Raw genomic sequence first — 22,682 nt, 5'->3', positions numbered from 1 at the left:
ATCTTGTTGCTGTTATTGGATATCCCACTTTTTCTCCTTTTTGCCATCTTGTTGCTGCTATTGGATATCCCAGTTTTTCTCCTCTTTGGCCATCTTGTTGCTGCTATTTCAAAAAGCACAATATTTTTGTGTACAATTATTGACGATCCTTATTTAGTGAGTTTATGCCTCATTTCAGCTATTGTGCTTACCGAGACATACAATTACGCTTTACAGATTAAGCCGCAGACATGTAAACACAGCTGCTGTTTATCTCATCACGTTATTCTTCTCCACGTTTAAAGGAAAATCCAAACACAGTAAAATGAGAATTTATGCCCTTGTTTTCAGATTCAGATTGAGCTTTTTTTCTATTTTATTACATTTTAAGTCTCTATTGAGTTTATAATAAAACACAAAAGAGCAACTCCAGCAGAGACATTAAATTATTACTGCAATTCCATAACCCAGCACAATTATAACAGTGTTCTTATGATTTCCCTCATTTACACATAGCTTGGGCACATTTATGAAAAAAAGTTTTGCTTTGCAACTCCTAGGGCAATCACTAGGTGTCTCCTTCCCTGCAATCTGCCATTTACTGCCTGTTGTTAGGCTCAGTAATAACAGATAAGCATAGGTATTGTTCAGGAGAGAGACTAAAATCTGGGCTATGTACCTGCAATCTGTGAGCCTGTCTCCTTCCTCCAGAGGATCCACATTTGCATTGTCACATGACGATATGATGAGTTTTAAGCTTTGAATAATTCAATAAAAAGAAACTTGACAAATGATCCATACTGTCAGTGAAACATAAACCTAGGCATACCTCTCCGTAGCAGTGTAGTGGATTGGTATGTACTACATAAATAGTTACTAAAATGTCTATTTTCCTAAATTGCATACTAAGATCCTCGCTTAGCTAGGCTGACCTCCTCCCACCTGTTTGCTTCCTCCCTCCCATCGAAAATCAAAGATGGCGTCCTGGATTGGAATGTGGGAGAGATAAGCTAGAGAAGAAATACATGGAAGGAGATTTAACCAATTGGCTGCTTTTAACACCCAATTCACGTAACCTTTTGCACACGGCATTGTATAACCATATATATAACCCCTGTGTAGTCCTTTTTGGAGTTAATAAAGAAAGTATCATTTCAACTGACACTATGTCAGGGTGGTCTTTCTAGCGTGCGCACCTCATCTGATAAAACTAATCAGGAAGGGGGCAGATTTTCACTGGGTACAACCAGGATCTATCACAGCAGCAGTTCAATGCTCAGTACAACCCCTCCCTGGCAGTGCCGCTGCTGTTTGATTAATTTCTGCTCACATTACACCTTGCAAAGCCAGTGTATCAGTAACTCCTTGTGGCCTGTGATAACGGTTAGGCCTGGGGCCTGTTCATCAGAAGAGTAGTGGTGAACTGCAGCCAGATTGGGCTTGTTAATTAGGGGATAATGATGGGCTAAAGGCCACTGGTAATTACATTACGGTAATGTCTGTGGGCAGGAGGTTGGAATAGCTTGTTCACTGCAGAAGAGTCTGTCGCCTGGAGGCCCAGAAAAGAGTAAAATGGGCCTATGGACGTGCTGTTAAATGGGCCTCCAAGAGCGCTATAGGGGTACACATTAGTTAAGAGTTATCACTAACTCTTATTAAAACTCATGATTGAAGTGAGTCTCAGTCCTGAGACCCGGTACGATCTAAACTTTTGGCTGAATGACCTGGCTGAACAACATCAGTTTATATAAATAACAGTAACACTTTAAATTGTTGGGTGTCACATAAAATAAACCATAGTCACCAAGCTTCTGTCCTTCATATGAGACTAGCTGCAATCAAGAATTTAGAATTCAGATGCCACTGTTATCTGAAGGAAGGAATAGTAAAAAATTTAAGATCTTAAATTTAAGGTCTTCAAGGGGTTCTCCACCATAAGGTGATTTTAGTACTTTCCTGCCAGACAGTAATGGGCATGCTTAGGAAGGATCCGTGCTTGTCTTGGGGCTATATGGCTATGTTGTGAGATTACCGTAAGGGTATGTTCACACTGAGGAATTGGAGAGGAATTTCCACGAGTAATTCTGCTCGCTTTTTCCTCTCCAATTCATTCAGCAGTGAAAATCCCCATAGAGCTGTGCAGAATTTCTGCCCCTCAGTTCACACTGAGGAATTTCCTCAGGCAGAATTCTGACGAGGAAGTCTGTTCCGCTTGAAGAAAGAACATGTTCTTTCTTTCAGGCGGAATCAGCATCGTTCTCCCATAGAGATTAATGTTATTTTTTATTTTTTTTTGTCAGAAGCATTTCCACGCGGAATCCGCACGGAATTTGCGCGGAATTGGCACGGAATTGGCGCGGAATTTGCGCGGAATTTCCGCATGAAAAAAAAAAATGTTATGAATAGAAATACTTAATACTCCTCCTCTGAATGAAACCTGCATTTCCGCGTGGAATTGCGTGCAATTTCCGCGCCAATTCCGCGTGATTTCCGCGCGAAATCTCTGTGAGTTCTTGTGGAAAAGTAACAATATTTTGAGGCAGAAAATTTCTGCTTGATTTCCGCCCCAATTCCTCAGTGTGAACATACCCTAACACTGCTCTTTTCTTTTTGGTGAAATGACTATTTCCTGTTGGGGTTCCCTGCCTCCAACTACCATAGGCACTTTTCTTCCACCCATGCCTTCCATGCTGTGCTGTAAACTACAATTCCCTGCAGCCCTTTGGATAATGATCTCCCTCCCACCCAGCGGTCACTCCCCCCATTGAATCTCAGAAAGGCAGCATTGCAACCTGGGAAAAGCTGAGACAACACTCATTTTGTATGCTGCTAAAAATTAACATCGGGGAAAAGATCACAAAAGAATTGCGAAAACAGCCATCAAACACAGGTACAGACACTATATGATGAACTACACTAACTTTACAGCACAAATAAAAAAAATAAAAAAAAAGCCTGGGATACCCCTTTAGGGTCTAGTCACACGTACAGTATCATGCGCATATTTGATGCACAGTATTTGAAATACTTCAGTCATTTTGCTTATTTTAAATTCTGCTGCATAAAATCCGCGTAGGATGCTGTACGTGTGAATTCACCATTAAGGGGAAACACATGACCACCCACTATCCACTGGCAGACTACCCCTCCATAAAATGCACATGTTCTAATTAGTTATATGGGAAGAGTCTGACTTCTTGAGAAAACCCTGCTAAGAACATGGCTCTTAAAGGGGAAAATGTATCATTTGTGGTCTTTTTGTTGTTGTTGTTTTGCTTTTTGTTTACTGTTATTGCCTATGCAGTTTCTGTACAAAATTCATTAAAATGTGCAAACTTTTTGATATATTTTGTTTACAAAAATTCACTCCTGAACCTTTTTGGTTGAGTATGTAAAACCTGAACTTGGTCAGAGGTGGAGTATAGATGCGAAAATCTTTGTGCAATTTAAAAAAAATTTGCAGTTAATAAATCATACGAAAACACATGAAAATTCAAAACCAGGCCCCGAAGAAGAGTAAAATATTTGCCATTTTGCCCTTGATAAATCTCCCCCAATGACTTTTTTTTTTTTTACCGGTGTTCATATTACGCAGTAAATGCCCTTTGAGACATGTAAATAAAGACATAGTATGGTTGTGTTGAGTCATTCTCCCAATGGCTGTAGGAAAATAAATTTATTTACGTATGGATAGACGGACACAGGGTGCTATTGATGACAGTGTTCAGTATTTCAATAAAATGCAATTCTAATCAAAAGTGTGAAAACCCCCAAAAAATTAATGCAATAAAAAAAAATCCTGTAATTTTATTGAGAATGTCTTCCAGCCATAATGTCTCCTCGCACACATGCACGGATCAGTGTTGGAATGGATTTGTCAAGTGTATTCATAATACATGAGATGAGCTGCATGTTTAACACTTAGGCTGCCAGAGGAAGTCCGTCCACACTGCAAAACAATGCATTGCCAGACTCGGACCAGCAGCAGAAGAGTTAAGGGGGATGTCCTTAGGAAATGTCGTCCATCTTCAACTCAAACCCTCCACAGATATGCAGTCACACAGGGTTCTCCGCTCCACCTTGAGAAGAAGTGTCTCTGTCTGAAAATAAGAAGATAGAAGAAAGACGTCATGTGTTAGTAATCCTTGATGGGTATAGCAAGGCGGAAACAGAATGACCAGAGCTGGTTTAAAGGGGTACTCCACCCCTAGACATCTTGTCCCCTATCCAAAGGATAGGGGATAAGATGTCTGATCGCAGGGGTTCCGCCGCTGGGGACCCCCCGCAAACTCGGCTGTGGCATCCCAGACATCCGGTGCATGGAGCGAACTTCGCTCCGTGCCTGATGACTTGCTATGCGGGGCGGAGGCTCGTGACGTCAAAGTCACACCCTGTTCGTGATGTCACGGCCATGCCCCCTCAATGCAAGTCTCCCATAGACTATAATTGAGGGGGCGTGGCCGTGATGTCACGGGGGGGGGGGGGCGCAGCCATGACGTCACAAGCCTCCAACGCTGCACCTGACGCTCTAAACGAATGTGGGGTGCAGCAGGGAGATCTCATGGGTTCCCAGCGGCGGGTCCCTAGCGGCGGGACCCCCGCGATCAGACATCTTATCCCCTGTCCTTTGGATAGGGGATAAGATGTCTAGGGGTGGAATACCCCTTCAAGGGGTGGAAAACTTGGCTGCTGCTTGAGGTCCCCAATTTTTAGAGGGACCTTAAGGATGGAAACCCTAAGAAAAACTTTTCACTCTCAGTTCCAATAGATGTACAGAATTCTAAATTCACCAAGTATTACTGTAGGGTCTATTGCTGGACAGACACCAGGGACGCTCCTAACATTTACTTTAAATGGGCACTGTCAGATACAAAAACTTTTGATATGTTGTAAAGCATGCACCAATAGGTTTTGCAATTGCTTTCATCAGAAACATTTCAGTATTTCATACTGAAAAATCCAGTCAAACAACTGCCCCCCCCCCCCCTGCCTGCTTGGACACATACTAGTCCTGCTGGGTCCATGCATCATCACCTATGTCATGGACACACTTCCTTGATTGACAGCTGTGAGCGCAGGGCTCACAGCTAGAGGAAAAATCCTCCCACTGTCATCTTGTGTCCCGATACTGTCAGTGAGGACAAGTTGGGAGTTGTAGTTTTGCTAATGCTAGGGGAGATGTGAGCAGACAGCATACTGAGGGAGGGGGTGGAGACCTGCACAATGAGGCCACGCCCCCTCCCTTTGAGAGAAATTCAGACTAGTGAGCTAAATTAAAAGTGTAATAAAAAATAAATAAAGGTGCTAGAAACATAAAAATGTGATGTACATGGTCAGGATTAGGTACTGAGTGATATATGTAAAAAAAAGTTTTTTTGTTGGATCTGACAGGTACGCTTTAAACATGTCCAAAGGCGCCTCATGCACCCAGAGTATGCCAACCATGTCTTCTCTTGGCCTCTGTCAGTCCAATACATGCCTTCCCTTCATAGTAAAGCACAGTCCAATATGCTGTCCTATACAGTGGAACAAGACATACACTTAAGATCTGCTGTAGGATTGGGATCCTGCGGGACCCGACATAAAACCTATAAAACTCCATGGTACTATATATGTCTTTTCTACCGTGGGAGTCAATACCTGACAAGGCACAGCGCCAAATACAGAGGCTTACATCCATGACATCTATGCAGAGGAATCTGTAGAGAAAAGAAAGGACCGACGGACGGCGCCTCGTGTATTTACCCTCAATAGATCGGGTGGTGGGTGGGGGGGCAACCCCACGGGGCTTATAGATGGCCGCTCACCTTGAGATCTATGCAAAAAAGCATATCACCCACGATATAATCTGGGTACTGTAGTACGAGTCGCTGCTATGCCGATGGGTTGCAGGAGGAAACAAGTCTTCCTGGGAGTCAATATTAGAAGTAAAGCAGGAAAAAACCCTCAGGTATGGCGCTGCAGACTCTTGTAGACAGATGAGGCGGATGCCAAAGGTAATAGGAAAGTCCTCAGCAGGACATTTTATTAAAAAAACAATAAAATGGACAAGATTACGCGTTTCGGGAGGATCCCTCCCTTCCTCAGATCAGGATTTACTTCTAATCTATGCAGAGGGACCTTCACTTTCCAAGTTCTGGACACTGATCAAGTTGCCAATTGATCCTCAAATAAAGGACTAAAACATGCACTTTTAAATCCCTTTTAAGCCCATAAGAATAACTGGATTCAAGGGATACACAAAACTTTTAAGGGAATCAGTGGGTACACTACAATCAAAGGGCTTCAAGAAAGGGTGCCATTTTGGTAAAAAAATAAAAAAGTGTCTGGATCATCCAAAGGAAGCCAGCGGTTACTTACACCTGGAATTCATGGCACATGCCCCGAATCCCCAAGTGATCACTGCTTTTTAACTATATCTGCCTACCTACTATAAACCTAATAAATGGGGGGGGATGTCTATCTACAAAGTACCTACTAAAGAAGACTATGACTGTATGGGGGGGCACAACGGGGAACATTATTATAGTATGGTACCATGGCAGGGATGGGACATAACTTCTGTTTAGGAAGCATGCAAGGGGTCCTATTACTGTGTTTGGGCACAAAGGGCACATTATTAGTGTTTAGGGTACAAGAGGGGGCACTGCTACTGTTTGGGGGGGACATTGTTACTGTATTTGGAGCAATAGTACCATCTGGAGCATTATGGATGGGGCATATACATAGAGGTGGGGCTAAGGTAGGGAGGGTGTTAGAAACAAAAGCCTAAGATGTTTGTGCTGGAAGAAGTCTTCATGGTTGTCTGGGTTGGATATAAAAAAAACTAGAAAAGCGAATCAGAAAACAAGCTACCTGTAACTTCTGCTGTTTTACCTCTTTTTGTATACACCAGCTTAAGGAACATATATATCAGTGGACTGTGTTCATTGCTATGGGTTTGAAGTGTATGTGAATGGGTCCTAGATGTTGGAGCACACAACTTTTTTTGCACAGGATTTTCCTCTGTCATACGGTACATACCCGAGAGTCCAGGTTGTATGCTGTCTTTTTGAGGTCTTGCAGAGCTCTCTGCATAAATTCAAAGGCATGGCAATCCACACAGGGGCGACCTGAAAAATATGAAATTTATGACAATGAATTCTCAATGTTTGGGTTTTATCTCCTATTCCCAGATTATGAAGAGAAAAACCTGGATCATCTACTCAACAATGAAACACCGAGATCTACATATACAGTGGGGCAAAAAAGGATTTCGACAGCCACCAATTGTGCAAGTTCTCACACTTAAAAAGATGAGAGGCCTGTAATTTTCATCATAGGTATACCTCAACTATGAGAGACATAATGAGAAAAAAAATCCATAAAATCACATTGTCTGATTTTTTTAAGAATTTATTTGCAAATTATGGTGGAAAATAAGTATTTGGTCAATAACAAATGTTCATCTCAATACTTTGTTATATACCCTTTGTTGGCAATGACAGAGGTTAAACGTTTTCTGTAAGTCTTCACAAGGTTTTCACACACAGTTGCTGGTATTTTGGCTGATTCCTCCATGCAGATCTCCTCTAGAGCAGTGATGTTTTGTGGCTGTCACTGGGCAACACAGACTTTCAACTCCCTCCAAAGGTCTTCTATGGGGTTGAGATCTGGAGAATTTGCTAGGCCACTCCAGGACCTTGAAATGCTTCTTAAAAAGCCACTCCTTCATTGCCCAGGTGGTGTGTTTGGGATCATTGTCATGCTGAAAGACCCGTCCACATTTCATTTTCAATGCCCTTGCTGATGGAAGGATTTTTTCACTCAAAATCTCACGATACATGGCCCCATTCATTCTTTCCTTTACACGGATCAGTCGTCCTGGTCCCATAGCAGAAAAACAGCCCCTATGAGGATTTTTCCACCCGAATGGTGTTCTTTGGATGCAACTCAGCATTCTTTCTCCTCCAAACACGACAGGTTGAGTTTTTACTAAAAAGTTCTACTTTGGTTTCATCTGACCATATGACATTCTCCCAATACTCTTCTGGATCATCCAAATGCTCTCTAGCAAACTTCAGACGGGCCCGGACATGTACTGGCTTAAGCAGGGGGACACATCTGGCACTGCATGATTTGAGTCCCTGGCGGCATAGTGTGTTACTGATGGTAGCCTTTGTTACTTTGGTCCCAGCTCTCTGCAGGTCATTCACTAGGTCCCCCCGTGTGGTTCTGGGATTTTTGCTCACTGTTCTTGTGATCATTTTAACGCCACAGGGTGAGATCTTGCATGGAGCCCCAGATCGAGGGAGATTATCAGTGGTTTTATATGTCTTCCATTTTCAAATTATTGCTCCCACAGTTGATTTCTTCACACCAAGCTGCTTGCCTATTGCAGATTTAGTCTTCCCAGCCTGATACGGGTCTATAATTTTGTTTCTGGTGTCCTTTCACAGCTCTTTGGTCTTGGCTATAGTGGAGTTTGGAGTGTCACTGTTTGAGGTTGTGGACAGGTGTCTTTTATACTGATAACAAGTTCAAACAGGTGCCATTAATACAGGTAACAAGTGGAGGACAGAGGAGACACATAAAGAAGAAGTTACAGGTCTGTGAGAGCCAGAAATCTTTCTTGTTTGTAGGTGACCAAATACTTATTTCCCACCATAATTTGCAAATAAATTCTTTAAAAATCAGACAATGTGATTTTATGGATTTTTTTTTCTCATTATGTCTCTCATAGTTGAGGTATATCTATGATCAAAATTACAGACCTCTCTCATCTTTTTAAGTGGGAGCACAATTGGTGGCTGATTAAATACTTTTTCCCCCCATTTTCTATATAAAGGCAGAGGCTTCAATCAAAGCTGCTATATCTGTAACAGCGCCCCCATCTACCATGTACAGTATATATACCTGGTATTTTGTTATAGGGCAGAGGAAACTCTGGGTCCACTTGAGCACCAGGGCCTGGGCCTTACTACTACCTCTGTACCCCCTATAACTACATCCTTCAGGTTCATCAATGCTGACTTCCCTGTCAGGAAAAATAATCTTATATAAGCTTTAAAAGAATAAACTTACCTTTCATTTTCTACCAGCTCCTAGCCCCCTGCTGATTCTAAGCCTACCCAAGTCAATTGACAAATCAGTGATGGATAGGAGGTTTCTGAGGGCATTTTTAACGTATAGTTCCACCATATCTCAACTGTGGGACACTAGGTGAATTTTATCCAACCAACTTTCTGTTCCCATCAAGGTTGGTCCAATCACTGGACATGTGTGAGCCTGAGTCTAAGTTGCACAAGGTGCAGGAGGTCCAAAAGCCTTGAGGGGGTATCCCTAGATGGAAAACATATGGCATATCGAGATATGTCATATATGTCCCAAAGATGCGGGTCTCACTTTTGGGTACCTATTTTGAGTCCCGGAATTATGTAAACTGCATAGCTCACAGCCATGCCATTTGCACTACTCCTATTAAATTTCCCCTGTTTATTTATCTGTTTTTGGCTTCCCAACCACCTCAGGTACTCACAAAATCCGGAGGGGGCAGGGAAGCCCTTGAGCTCAACATACGTGTAGGTCCCAGAGGTAGGACCCGCATCTAGGGGACATTTATGGCATATCCTGTGATATCCCACATGGGAACATTTCACATTTAGCCAGTATTCTATTATCTCTTCTCAAGCAGAATAGGTTAGTTCACTATAGGTTATCATACATTCCTTTAAAAGTAGTTTCCAATAAGTCCTCAATGTTTTGCCAAGGGTTGCAATGTACAGTAGTCATGGGAAAAAAGCCCCTTAGCTCATGCTACAGGGCTCAATACAGCACAAGTCTGTACATACTCCAACCCTCAATCTACAGCCTAGAACACATGATTTGTAAGAATTTGCCAACCCATACCTGTGGTGTGTTGATGAACTGAAGAACTGTGGCCACCATCTTAGCAAACTGCAAAGTCTCTACTATCCCAGCACAGAAGGAAACTTAGTTCACAGCTATAATACATTTCTGCCACAGTGCTCTCTGCTGACACCTCTGTCCATGTCAGGAGCACTGTGCTCTGTGGACAGTTTCTGACATGGACAGAGGAGTCAAAAAGAAAAGAACTTCCTGTGGATCATACAGCTGATAAGTACAAGAAGGATTAAAGAGTACCTGTCAACAAACCATATTTTCGAAACTAACTAAGATTATATTCCCTAAATACTCCTAACACCCCTCCTGCCCTTAAAAAATAATTCCGAGCTTTAAAAAGCTCTGCATCATACCACTCCCCCTTCTCACATTGTGTGATCTCCCGGCAGGAGAAAGTGGGCGTTCCCCAGCAGGCGCGACGTCACTGAAGCCTGCGAGAGCTGTGCCCCGCCATGCCCTGCACGCACTTCCTGAGTTTGGTCTCCTGCCAGGCCGGGAGGAGACCATACTAACTGTTTGGCTTGCGCAGGGAACAGAACAGAGCCACCTAGTGGCCATTTTTTCTACCACATTGAAAACATATAAAGTTTGAGAATTTTAACAGCAAAAAAAAAAGCAAAGTGTCTTATAATTACATAAGGAACAATATATTAAAAATTTAGTTTGACAGGTGCTCTTTTTAAGATTTTTTGAACCTTAGGCTAAGTGAACATGACCATAGACCCTAAGGCCTTGAGCACATCATTAACCATATAACAGCTCTATTTTGGGTAATACTAGGGCACTGATATAAGTGTCTCAAGCCCTAATCTGAATGCAAAGATATACTGAGGATTCTTCTGTCACATTCTGTACAAGTGTGATAGAAAAACAATCGTGGCGTACTCCCTGGCATGCCATATGTGCACAGCTATCCTACACTAGGCTGCTAGTAAGATGATAGCTCTGTTTTTAACAGCTCCCAAATGGAGCACAATATGGTGGTTTTTGGCATTATGTACAGCTCTATGTAACACCTTCTGCGCTTTGCCATGTACCCAAAGCCTTAGCATTTTGCTCTTGTAAAAAGTAACACTTCTGTTATAACAGTGGTCTCAAACTGTGGCCCTCCAGATGTTGCAAAACTTTAACTCCCAGCATGCCCGGACAGCCGTTGGCTGTCCGGGCATGCTGGGAGTTGAAGTTTTGCAACATCTGGAGAGCCACAGTTTGAGACCACTGTGTTATAATGAGATCCTATATTTAACCATTCTTTGGCGTTGCTGCTGCTCAGCGACCTTATATGTTTTGTGCAGAGCATTTATAGATCTGCATGCCCACATAAACCACAAGCAGAAGGCTAGAATCTGATGTAAAAACTACCTTAGTCTCACAGGCCGAGGGGTGACTAGATAGATTCCTATTGTCTAGTCCAGATACTAGTAAGAGTATCAGAGAATGTAAATGTGTTCAATGTTTACTTAGGATGTATAGCAAATTTATTGGTATAATCCTGTTTTAGTCCTAGTTCCTCTGCCTTAGGGGACAGGCGTCGAGGTCGACTTATTTTAAGTAAGGGGGTTTGTGGTGTCCCGGTACCATATCCTATACGTTACCTGTATAGAGGCCCCCATAGCCAGAGCCCTAGGACGTCGGGGTCCCTCTTGTCTAGTCTTCCCCTTGTCACCTCTCCCTTAGTCAGTAGATATATAGTGGTTCTATTTGATATTTGTATAGCTATAGGTATATAAAACTGTATATATTTGGTTATTTACCTGTATGGAGCGTGGCAGGACCTGCAGGTCACGTGATCGTGTAGAAGCTCTGTGGTTTTGGTTAGGGACCTTTGGAAGTCCCCGTGACGTGTTCGCCCACCATGCCTTGTGGCGGTGGGTGGCAGCTGGCGCGGACCAATCCAGGACGGCCCTGCCCCTGCCCATATAAGGGAGTGGCGGCCATTACTAGCTCTTTTTTCCTCGTGAGCTGCTGATGAGGACGGATCTGCACAGCTGTCATCAGCAATAACCAGGCCTAAGCCTTGCGTCAACGGTCATCTCTAAAAAACTGTGAGTTACTTCAATCCCTATTACCTCAGCAAGATCACCGGACCTAAATATTCCCCTAAATCCGGACGGATCTCTGCAAAAATCCTAAATCTAATAACTCTTTGGATAAGTCAATGGTCCTCAGCATCTGTCAATCACTGCCGTGCTATATAGAGACTGTATTACTAAGACTGTTGCTGTTAATTGGATGTACCGCAAGTACTTCAGTAAAGTTTATGCAAGTTCAAGTTCATCTCCATTGTGGACCTTCATTCATTTAAGCATGCACCTATCGCTCCTGGGAAGGGTGGCGATAGGCCGGAGATTTACCTCAGCGTATTAACCCTCACCCTGGCGTCACGAGTGACAGGGGTTAAATTAACCCCTTATATTCTGAAGCAACACCCCAACTACACTATACCCCCCAAGGGCTACCACATATGAATATCGGCACTTCCAGATGCCACTGATACCTCCCTTCTTTCAGCTTGTGGGCCAATGAGAAGGAAGCAAATACAGTTGTCAGAGGTTATCAACCAATAGGAAAGTAGTCAGTTGAAAGATAAAATTCATTACAAATTTCGCATGAGAAAAAAAGGCAACGAATATGCGAAATTCGCGAATTCGATGTGGCCTATGCCGCTCATCACTAATACTAGGATCCTGCTTGTGGTGATGAGAAAGAGGAGACTGCTGGAATGTTTTGTCTACAGAACAGAAGTATCAGCTTATTATTAGGCTAAGTGACCAGAGTAGGAACTGCAAGATTTTAGGTTTATTTTAAAATGAGATGAAAAAAAAAAAACACATGACTAAAAGATCCATTCTTGGTTATAAGCTAGATATATATTCTGATGAAAATACTGGAAATATTTGCAAAGTGCAAAGGATGCCTTAAAGAGGACTTGGCTCATCTTGGTACATCTCAGTTTAATTTATCACAAAATTGCACGCAAATTCAATAATAATGGCCACCCAATGTAGCTGATATTGCAGCAACATCGTGTGACCATTGGTCATCGTATGCAGGAGAAACTCAGGAGAAATTAAAGAGGAACTCCAGTGCAGAGGAAAAGTTGGCCAGGTACCCATAGCAACCAATCAGATCGCTTCTTTCATTTTTGAAAAGGCCTCTAAAAAATAAAATAAGCGATCTGATTGGTTGCTATGGGCAACTGGTTAACTTTTCCTCTGAACGGGTCTTGATGAATCTCCCACCCTTATCCCCTATCCAAGGAATAAGGGATTAGATGTCTGATCACGGGGATCTGACTGCTGGGACCACCGCAATCTCCCGGCCAGAACCCCAGCGTTCTGAACATTTATGCGCCAAGCTTTAGAGCAGCCATGGTCGACATGCCCCCTCCATTCATGTCTATGGGTGTGATGGGCATACAGCGTTCTTGAATCTCCGGATCTCCCCCGGTCTCCCCTGGTCTTCCAGAGCAAGAGGCATTCTTGTAACTGCTTTTTAGTCTGATCAGGAAATTAGGGTTCTGAACAGAGGACCCCTCCCTCCACCCATTAAAGGGGTACATGGCGAACATGCTCCGGGTCTGATTACCGACAACCACAGGGCTTCCAGCGTGTGACGTCACGCTCTGCCCCTCAATGCAAGCCTATGGGAGGGGGCGTGACAGCTGTCACGCCCCCTCCCATAGGCTTGCATTGAGGGGCGGAGCGTGACGTCACCTGGAGGTGGAGGCGTGACATCACACGCCGTCGGCCCTGTGGTTGCCGGTAATCAGACCCGGAGCGAACATGCTCCAGGGGCTGATTTTAACTGGGGTGCTGCATGCAAGATCACGGGGGTCCCCAGCGGCGGGACCCCCGCGATCAGGCATCTTATCCCCTATCCTTTGGATAGGGGATAAGATGTCTAAGCGCCGGAGTATCCCTTTAAATCCCTAAAAAGGGTCTCTTCAAAAAGAACCCTTCACCTTCCATTTTGTATCCTAATCAATTACCTACAACGGCTTAAAGTGTCCCTGTCATTTAGAAAAACTTTTGACAGGTCTCAGAGGCATGTATAAAGTTTTGATGAGTTGGGGTCTCAGGGTGGAAACCCCCACAAATCAAGAGAATAAGCTGGTAGAACTTTACTCCCCAATTGCAGTAATCTCCATCCAGCTTTTCTAGAGGACCTAGTAGTTTTATAATGGGGCCTCAAGCAGAAGATTGCTGCGAGCCAGACTCTCCAGTTTTCCTGATCGGGGAGGGTTTTAGCACTGAGACCCTGACCGAACAAAACTTTTAACATGTCTTTTTTAATTTTCATAAATGGGCACATAATCAAAACCTTTCCATATGTTTTATATCTTGGCAAAACATGAACCTAATATACTTAATTTAAAAAAAAATGATATATTAGAAATCATGGCACATAAAAAAAAAGGCCACTAGGGGTCCCCATACCAACCAGAACATTATCCTGTTCGGCATCATTTTTGTCCCAGCTGAAGCACCGGCTGGGACAAAGTCCAGGAAGTAAGGGCCGGACTGTGCTCACATCTGTCCGGTCTATCAGAGTCCTGTCTAAAAACAGAGAGGAGGGGGTTACAGACCAGCCCGCAGTGATTGGATGAGGAGACCCAGCACAGCAAAGCAGACTCAGGGAGGAATTAAATGCATTGTGAGTGAGGACGGGCTCCGCGCTTACCTCGAACACTCCTCTTCCTGAGCAGTGGATGTCAGAATGAGTGAGCAGAACAGAGGGATTTGTGAGCAAAATACAGAATTTAGACATGTAAAGAATAGATGCATTATTGTACAATTGCATTAAAGGGGTACTCAGGTGGAAAATTATTTTTTTTTTAATCAAGTGGTGCCAGAAAGTTAAACAGAATTGTAAATTACTTCTATTAAAAAAAGTTTTTATCCTTCCAGTACTTATCAGCTGCTGTATATTCCACAGGAAGTTCTTTTTCTTTTTGAATTTCTTTTCTGTTGGACCACAGTGCTCTCTGCTGACACCTCTGTCCATGTCAGGAACTGTCCAGAGCAGGAGCAAATCCCCATAGCAAACCTATCCTGCTCTGGACAGTTCTTGAGATGAACAGAGGTGTCAGTAGAGAGCACTGTGGTCAGACAGAAAATAAATTCAAAGAGAAAAGTACTTCCTGTGGAACATACAACAACTGATAAGTACTGGAAGGATTTAGATTTTTAAATAGAAGTAATTTACAAATCTGTTTAACTTTCTGGCACCAGTTTATTTTATTTTTTTTAATTGTTTTCCACCGGAGTAGTCCTTTATAGTGATGAGCGGCATGGGCCATATTCGAATTCGCGATATTTCGCAAATATATAGACGAATATTCGTCCTATATTTGCAAATTTCGCATTTGTTATATTCGCATATTCGAGGAAGAACAGTGAGGGGGTGGGCAAATTTAGTATTGGTTGCTAGGGATGTTGTTGTGCAACAACTTAGTAGGTGCCCTAAAATATAACTTTTAATCCAATATATTAACATACACACCAAATAATAAAGACTAAGGTATGTGTACAAAGGTGAACCTATCACCAAAATAGGAAAAAACTAAAAGGGGAACAAAGATGCAACTCCCCGGTTATCGCATGACAAGTATGAGTTTCTGTACACCAAATGCTACAAACAAAGAACCCCTTTCTAGCTAAGTACCCAACGTGTTTCTGTTCATGGAGAACTTCATCAGGGGTGTATCAAAAAGCAAAGGTGACACTAGAGATGTACAATAATAGGCATAGGTGTAAGAACCAGTCACAACAGAGCAGCAGTAAGCCCAATCATATTATAAATCAATTATCAGCTATATAGTCAATTATACAGATACAGATCCCTGGCAGGTATGATAACCTGCTTGTGGATAATACCAGTTATACAGGAAATAAAGGCACTGGACCCCTATCCTCAGCATATCAATAATGTGTCACAAGGGTAGGAGGTCCCATATAATGTTGTAACCGCTGACAAGTGTATTTGCATTATTCTAATTGGCCCACAAGTGAAAAGAAGGAATATGCGAATATTCACATATACGAATATGCGCATCAGGGAATAACCGAATATTCACATATGCAAATATGTGGAAAAAAGTGAATATTCGTAATTTCAAATAAATAGCGAATATATTTGCAATATTCGCGAATTTGCGATATTGGCGATAAATGCGAATATTCGCACCCAACAGGGGTATTCCTGGAAAAAACTTTTTATATATATATATATATATATATATATATATATATATATATCAACTAGCTCCAGAAAGTTAAACAAATTTGTAAATTACTTTTATTAAAAAATCTTAATCCTTTCAATAATTATCAGCTGCTAAAGTTGAGTTGTTGTTTTCTGTCTGGCAACAGTGCTCTCTGCTGACATCTCTGCATGTCTCGGGAACTGCACAGAGTAGAAGAGGTTGGCTATGGGTATTTGCTTCAAAACTGGGCGGTTCCCGAGACACGTGTCATCAGAGATCACTTAGCTGGAAAAGAACAACTCAACTTCAGCAGCTCATAAGTACTGAAAGGATTAATATTTTTTTTTTAATAAAAGTAATTTACAAATCTGTTTATCTTTCTGGAGCCAGTTGATATATATATTAAAAAAAAAGTTTTTTTTCCTGGATAACCCCTTTAAACTCTAATACTTCTCATAGATACTTCCTGGATAACCCCTTTAAACTCTAATACTTCTCATAGAGCAGTGATCTCCAAACTGTGGACCTCCAGATGTTGTAAAACTACAACTACCAGCATGCCCGGACAGCCGTTGGCTGTCCGGGCATGCTGGAAGTTGTAGTTTTACAACATCTGGAGGTCTATAGTTTGGAGATCACTGCTCTATGAGAAGTATTAGAGCTGTTCAGTCTCTGTATATAACAAATAAGGATATCTTATGCAATTACCCAGACAAATGCCCTAATATAATACGAGTACATACTTTCTGGAGGAATGGTGGTACCAGACAGCTCCTCTGCTCGGGCGAGCTTGGTGAACGGCAGGCCTAGCGTTATCATCAAAAAGAACAAGGCGTAGATCCTGGTTGTTGTGTTTCTATACGACATGGCGCGTTATCTGTGTGACTAGTCCCCCTGCAAGGAAACAGGATGATTTATCTTGTTAAACACCGAGAGCAAGTGAATAAACACAGCTGCCACCTCTGCAAAGCCTGCGATTAATAAAAAAAAAATGGCTGCCCGGGCGCCATTAATAATGCATCTCAGGGTAGTTTGTAAGATCATAGGCTGTACAGCAGCAGATACATGAAAGCCTGCGTTCAAATGTCTCATTTTATATGTAGGTCAGATGCCGATATCACCAGGAGTGTTCTGTATATCCTCTCGCTATAGGATATCTAGGGAATAACTGAGCAGCTTAAAATCTTAAAGGGAGACTCCACTCAGGGAGGAAAAATCCTTCTGTATCTATTTGATGTCGTATGTGTTTGTTGTGTATCTGGATTTTTCCAAAGCATTTAATACGGTGCCGCATCAAAGGTTGGTACATAGAATGAGAATGCTTGGGCTGGGGGAAATGTGTGTAAGTGGGTAAGTAACTGGCTCAGGGGTAGGAAACAGAGGGTGGTTATTATACGGATTGGGGGAGACTAGTGGGGACCACAAGGGTGAGATTTGGGTCCTATTCTTTTTAACAAATTAATTAATGATCTTGTAGAGAGATTGTATGGTAAAGTGACAATTGTTGCAGATGAGGACAGTGTATAGTAGATAACGCAATAGAGGACAGTGCACTGTGTATAGTAGATAACGCAATAGAGGACAGTGCACTGTGTATAGTAGATAACGCAATAGAGGACAGTGCACTGTGTATAGTAGATAACGCAATAGAGGACAGTGTATAGTAGATAACACAAGAGAGGACAGTGCACTGTGTATAGTAGATAACGCAATAGAGGACAGATTATCGTAGATAGCATAATAGAGGACAGTGTATTGTTTATAGTAGATAACACAATAGAGGACAGTGTATAGTAGATAACACAATAGAGGACAGTGCATTGTGTATTGTAGATAGGACAATAGAAGACAGTACACTGTGTATAGTAGATAACACAATAGAGGACAGTTCACTGTACTGTATATATAGTAAAATCTCCCTTAGTGGACACCTCCCAATAGCGGACAAGTAACTGGCTCAGGGGTAGGAAACAGAGGGTGGTTATTATACGGATTGGGTGAGACTAGTGGGGACCACAAGGGTGAGATTTGGGTCCTATACTTTTTAATAAATTAATTAATGATCTTGTAGAGACATTGTATGGTAAAGTGACAATTGTTGCAGATGAGGACAGTGCATAGTAGATAGCACAATAGAGGACAGTGCACTGTGTATAGTAGATAACGCAATAAAGGACAGTGCACTGTGTATAGTAGATAACGCAATAGAGGACAGTGTATAGTAGATAGCACAAGAGAGGACAGTGCACTGTGTATAGTAGATAACGCAATAGAGGACAGTTTTTATTAGATAGCACAATAGAGGACAGTGTATTGTGTATAGTAGATAACACAATAGAGGACAGTGTATAGTAGATGACACAATCGAGGACAGTGGACTGTTTATAGTAGATAACACAATAGAGGACAGTGCACTGTGTATAGTAGATAACGCAATAGAGGACAGCGTATAGTAGATAACACAATAGACAGTTTAGGATAGGGCAATTTTTTATTCCCTTGCAGAGTCTCATAAGACTTAATGTATTTTCACCCTCCAAATAGGGGACATTCCCAATAGCGGTCGCAGACACACCCGAAAGTGGACAAAACATTCCCAATAGGGGACAAAACACTACCAATATGGGACAATAGGGGACAAAACACTCCAATTAGGGGACAAAACACTTCCAATAGGGTACAAAACACTCCCATTAGAGGATAAAACACTCCCAATAGGGGACAACCAAGGTCATGTGCCTGCCGTACCTCTTACACAGGGCCGCTGTCAGGGGGTACAGCCAATAACCCAGTAAGGAGCCCAGGCCCTTGCTGCGCCCCCCTGCAGAAGCCCCAACACAGAAGCAGAAGACGCCTGTTTAAACAGTGGTCTCCTGCTTCTGTACCTCCAATGGCCACATCATTCACCCCTCTCCTTCCCTGATCCCCCTGTGCCACTTTATTTCCACTGTGCCAAATCATCCCCCTCTTTATTACCCCCTGTGCCACATCATTTCCCCTTGATCAGGGAGAATGCTATTTCTTTCCTTATTAGCCTTTGTGCATATTGAGCACCCCCTCTTCCCCCCCCCCCTGTGCCATTTCATTCCCCTTTTATCCCCCTGTGCCACTTCATAAGGGGGGGGGGATGATAAAACTACACAGAGGGTAATAAAGGGGGAATGACATGGCACAGGGGTATCAAGAGAAAATGATGAGGCACAGGGGGTAAGAGGGATAATTTGGCACAAAGCACAAGGGAATAAGGTGGCACGGGGTATAAAAAGAGATTTAAAATGATAAGGGGGAGGGATAAGAGGTTATTACACGGCATTGGGAGATTCTACTGTAATATTGCTTTTTATCGTGTTTTATAGGTAATTACACTCTGGAGTGAGTACAGTACAGTCTTCGGCCATTTAGAAAGATTTTTGAGCCTTTTTTCCCTATAGGGGACATCTCTCAAAAGCGGACACTTTTTTATTCCCCGTGAGTATCTGCTATTGGGAGATTCTACTGTAGCAGATAACACAATAGAGGACAGTGCACTGTATATAGTAGATAACACACTAGAGGACAGTGCACTGTGTATAGTAGATCACACAATAGAGGACAGTGCACCATATATAGCAGATAACACAACAGAGGCCAATGCTCTGTGTCTAGTAGAGAACACAATAGAGGACAGTGTACTGTGCATAGTAGAAAACACTATAGAGGACAGTGTAAAGTGTATAGTAGATAACACAATAGAAGACAGCGCATTGTGTATAGTAGATAACACAATAGAGGACAGTGTACTGTGTATAGTAGATAACAAAATAGAGGACAATGCACTGCATATAGAAGATAACACAATATCAGACAGTGTATTGTATATAGCAGATAACACAACAGAGGACAGTGCACTGTGTATAGTAGATAGCACAATAGAGGGCAGTGTACTGTGTATAGTAGATAACACAATAGAGGACAGTGCACGGTATATAGAAGATAACACAATAGAGGACAGTGTACTGTATATAGCAGATAACACAACAGAGGACAGTGCACTGTGTACAGTAGATAGCACAGTAGAAGACAGTACACTGTGTATAGTAGATAACAAAACAGAGGACAGTATACAATGTATAGTAGATGACACAATAGAGGGCAGTGTATAGTATATAACACAATAGAGGCCAGTGCATTGTGTATAGTAGATAGCACAATATAGGACAATGTACTGTGTATGTAGATAACACAATAGAGGACAGTGTGCTGTTTATAGGAGATAACACAATAGAGGACAGTGTACTGTATATAGCAGATAACACAACAGAGGAAAATGCACTCTGTATAGTAGATAGCACAGTAGAAGACAGTGCACTGTGTATAGTAGATAACACAACAGAGGACAGTATACAGTGTATAGTAGATGACACAATAGAGGACAGTGCACTGTGTATAGAAGATAACACAATAGGATATGGACAGGTTGGAGGTTTTGGGCTGAGAAGTAGTGTTGCTCGCGAATATTCGCAATTCGAATATTATTCGCGAATATCGCATATTGTTTTTTTTTGTTTTGTTTTTTTGTTCACAGTACACATCACAGTGATCATCCCTCTCTGCTTCCAGCTTGTGTGATGTAAAGAAGGCTCTAATACTACTGTGTGAGATTGGCATGCAAACATTCGCATATGCGAAAATTAGCATATTCGAATTTTCGCATACGCGAATTTTCGCGTATGCTAATTCTGTATATGCTAATATTCACATATGGTAACTTTCGCATACGCGAATATTCGCATATGCGAAAATAAACCGAGAATATAACGAATATGCGAATATACGCGAATATATGACGAATATTCCTCCATATATTCGCGAATATTCACGAATTCAAATATGGCCTATGCCGCTCAACACTACTGAGAAGTGGCAGATGAGAATTAACACTGATAAATGTAATGTTATGCCCATGGGGAGGAAAAATCCAGGCTGGGATTATGTATTAAAAGGGAAAACACTCGGGACGACTGACATGGGAAAGAACTTAGGAGTTTTAGTTGACAGTAAATTTTGCTGTAGTGACCAGTGTCGGGCAGCTGCTGCTAAGGCAAATAAATCATGGAGTGCATAAATAGGGGCATAGATGCCCACGACAAGGAAATAATTCTACCGCTGTACAAATCACTAGTCAGACCACACATAGAATACTGTGTACAGTACTGGGCACCAGTATACAAGAAACATATAGAGGAGCTGGAGAGGGTTCAAAGACAGGCAACCAGGGTAATATGGGGAATGGGAGGACTACAGTACCCAGAAAGAGTATCAGAATTAGGGTTATTTAGTTTAGAAAAAAAGAAGGCTTAGGGAGACCTAATAACTATGTATAAATATATCAGGGGACAGTACAGAGATCTCTCCCATGATCTATTTATACCCAGGACTATATCTATAACAAAAGGGCATCCTCTACGTTTAGAGGAAAGAAGGGTTGTACACCAGCACATGGGGGTTCTTTACTGTAAGAGCAGTGAGACTGTGGAATTCTCTGTTTGAGGAGGTGGTCATTGTAACTCAATAAATAAGTATAAAAGAGGTCTGGAAGTGTTTCTGGAGAGTAATAACATTACAAGATATGAATATTTGATTTATAGGGACAGAACAGAGATCCAGTGATTTATTCTGATGCCGTATTTGTAGTCAGGAAGGAATTTTTTCCCTGGTATGAGGCAATTGGCATCAGCCTCATAAGGTTTTTTTGGCCTTCTTCTGGATCAACACAGTAGGGACACAATAGGGATATAGGTTGAACTTGATGGACTCTATGGACTCTGGTCTTTTTCAACCGTATGAACTATGTAACTAAGTAACTATGATTACTTTGGCATTTCAGTGGCACCAAGCATATGGATATGCTCCTCTAGGAGCGCTCTCCTCGGTCAAAGTCTGGCCCATGGTGTGGGCAAATAGTTGTTGAGATTTTATGTTGAATAGCCATGAATAAGGACATTGGAACTTGCCCAAAATGCATTGGCGTTTTCTTTAATGTTCTAAAAATATATGCAATAGTGATGGATACATGATGATGCTTTAGTATCCATGTGCTCCTCTGAGATAAATTGAAAACCAGAAAGGATAGAAATTCATGAGGTAGCAGGGTTTGTAGATAATTGTTTTCAGCATAATTTACACATTTTAGTGTGTATGCTTCATCCATTATATTTCCATAAAGCTATGTCTCTTATCAGACTGAAGATCAAAGTATGTACAGTAAAATTCATTTAGTTCTGCTCCAACAATCCCGCAGATCTGATAGTCTGGCCCCCGTACCCTGCACGGAACTTTCCAATAATCGGATAAGAAGCAGCAGACTGGGCCCAGATAGTATGTTAGAAGAAAGCATAGATTACTGATAAGATAAGTGATGGAATTATAAATCCTGAAGAAAAGAGAGATCCTGGGCAGGATTAATGCAATGAATGAGTCCTTTTATTCCATAAAAATCAGTGATACAAGTGGTGCACTACAGAGTCATGCGTTTCAGGTTTCTACCTGAAATTTTGTTTTCTTAAATAATGTCATGTGACAGGACTAGTGTGGTGTTCCAGTGCAGGATGTT

The 22,682-nt window shown here is 42.0% G+C and overlaps 1 protein-coding gene across 2 annotated transcripts in view; it reads right to left on the bottom strand.

Moving 5' to 3' along the window:
- Positions 1-3,614: 3,614 nt before the first annotated feature.
- Positions 3,615-22,682, bottom strand: part of C1H4orf48 (chromosome 1 C4orf48 homolog) — a 43,254-nt gene continuing 24,186 nt past the window's right edge. For both annotated transcript variants that reach the window (XM_056554945.1, XM_056554944.1), the window contains 3 exons: positions 16,834-16,984; positions 7,003-7,091; positions 3,615-4,079 (listed from right to left, as the gene is read on the bottom strand). In XM_056554945.1, the coding sequence (XP_056410920.1) occupies positions 4,008-4,079; positions 7,003-7,091; positions 16,834-16,957 (285 nt within the window). In that variant the 5' untranslated portion in view covers positions 16,958-16,984 and the 3' untranslated portion in view covers positions 3,615-4,007. The remainder of the gene's footprint in view (positions 4,080-7,002; positions 7,092-16,833; positions 16,985-22,682) is intronic.

This window comes from Hyla sarda, chromosome 1 (genome assembly GCF_029499605.1).
Source record: "Hyla sarda isolate aHylSar1 chromosome 1, aHylSar1.hap1, whole genome shotgun sequence".
Taxonomy (NCBI): domain Eukaryota; kingdom Metazoa; phylum Chordata; class Amphibia; order Anura; family Hylidae; genus Hyla; species Hyla sarda.
This window is presented reverse-complemented; position numbering and strand designations above follow the sequence as displayed.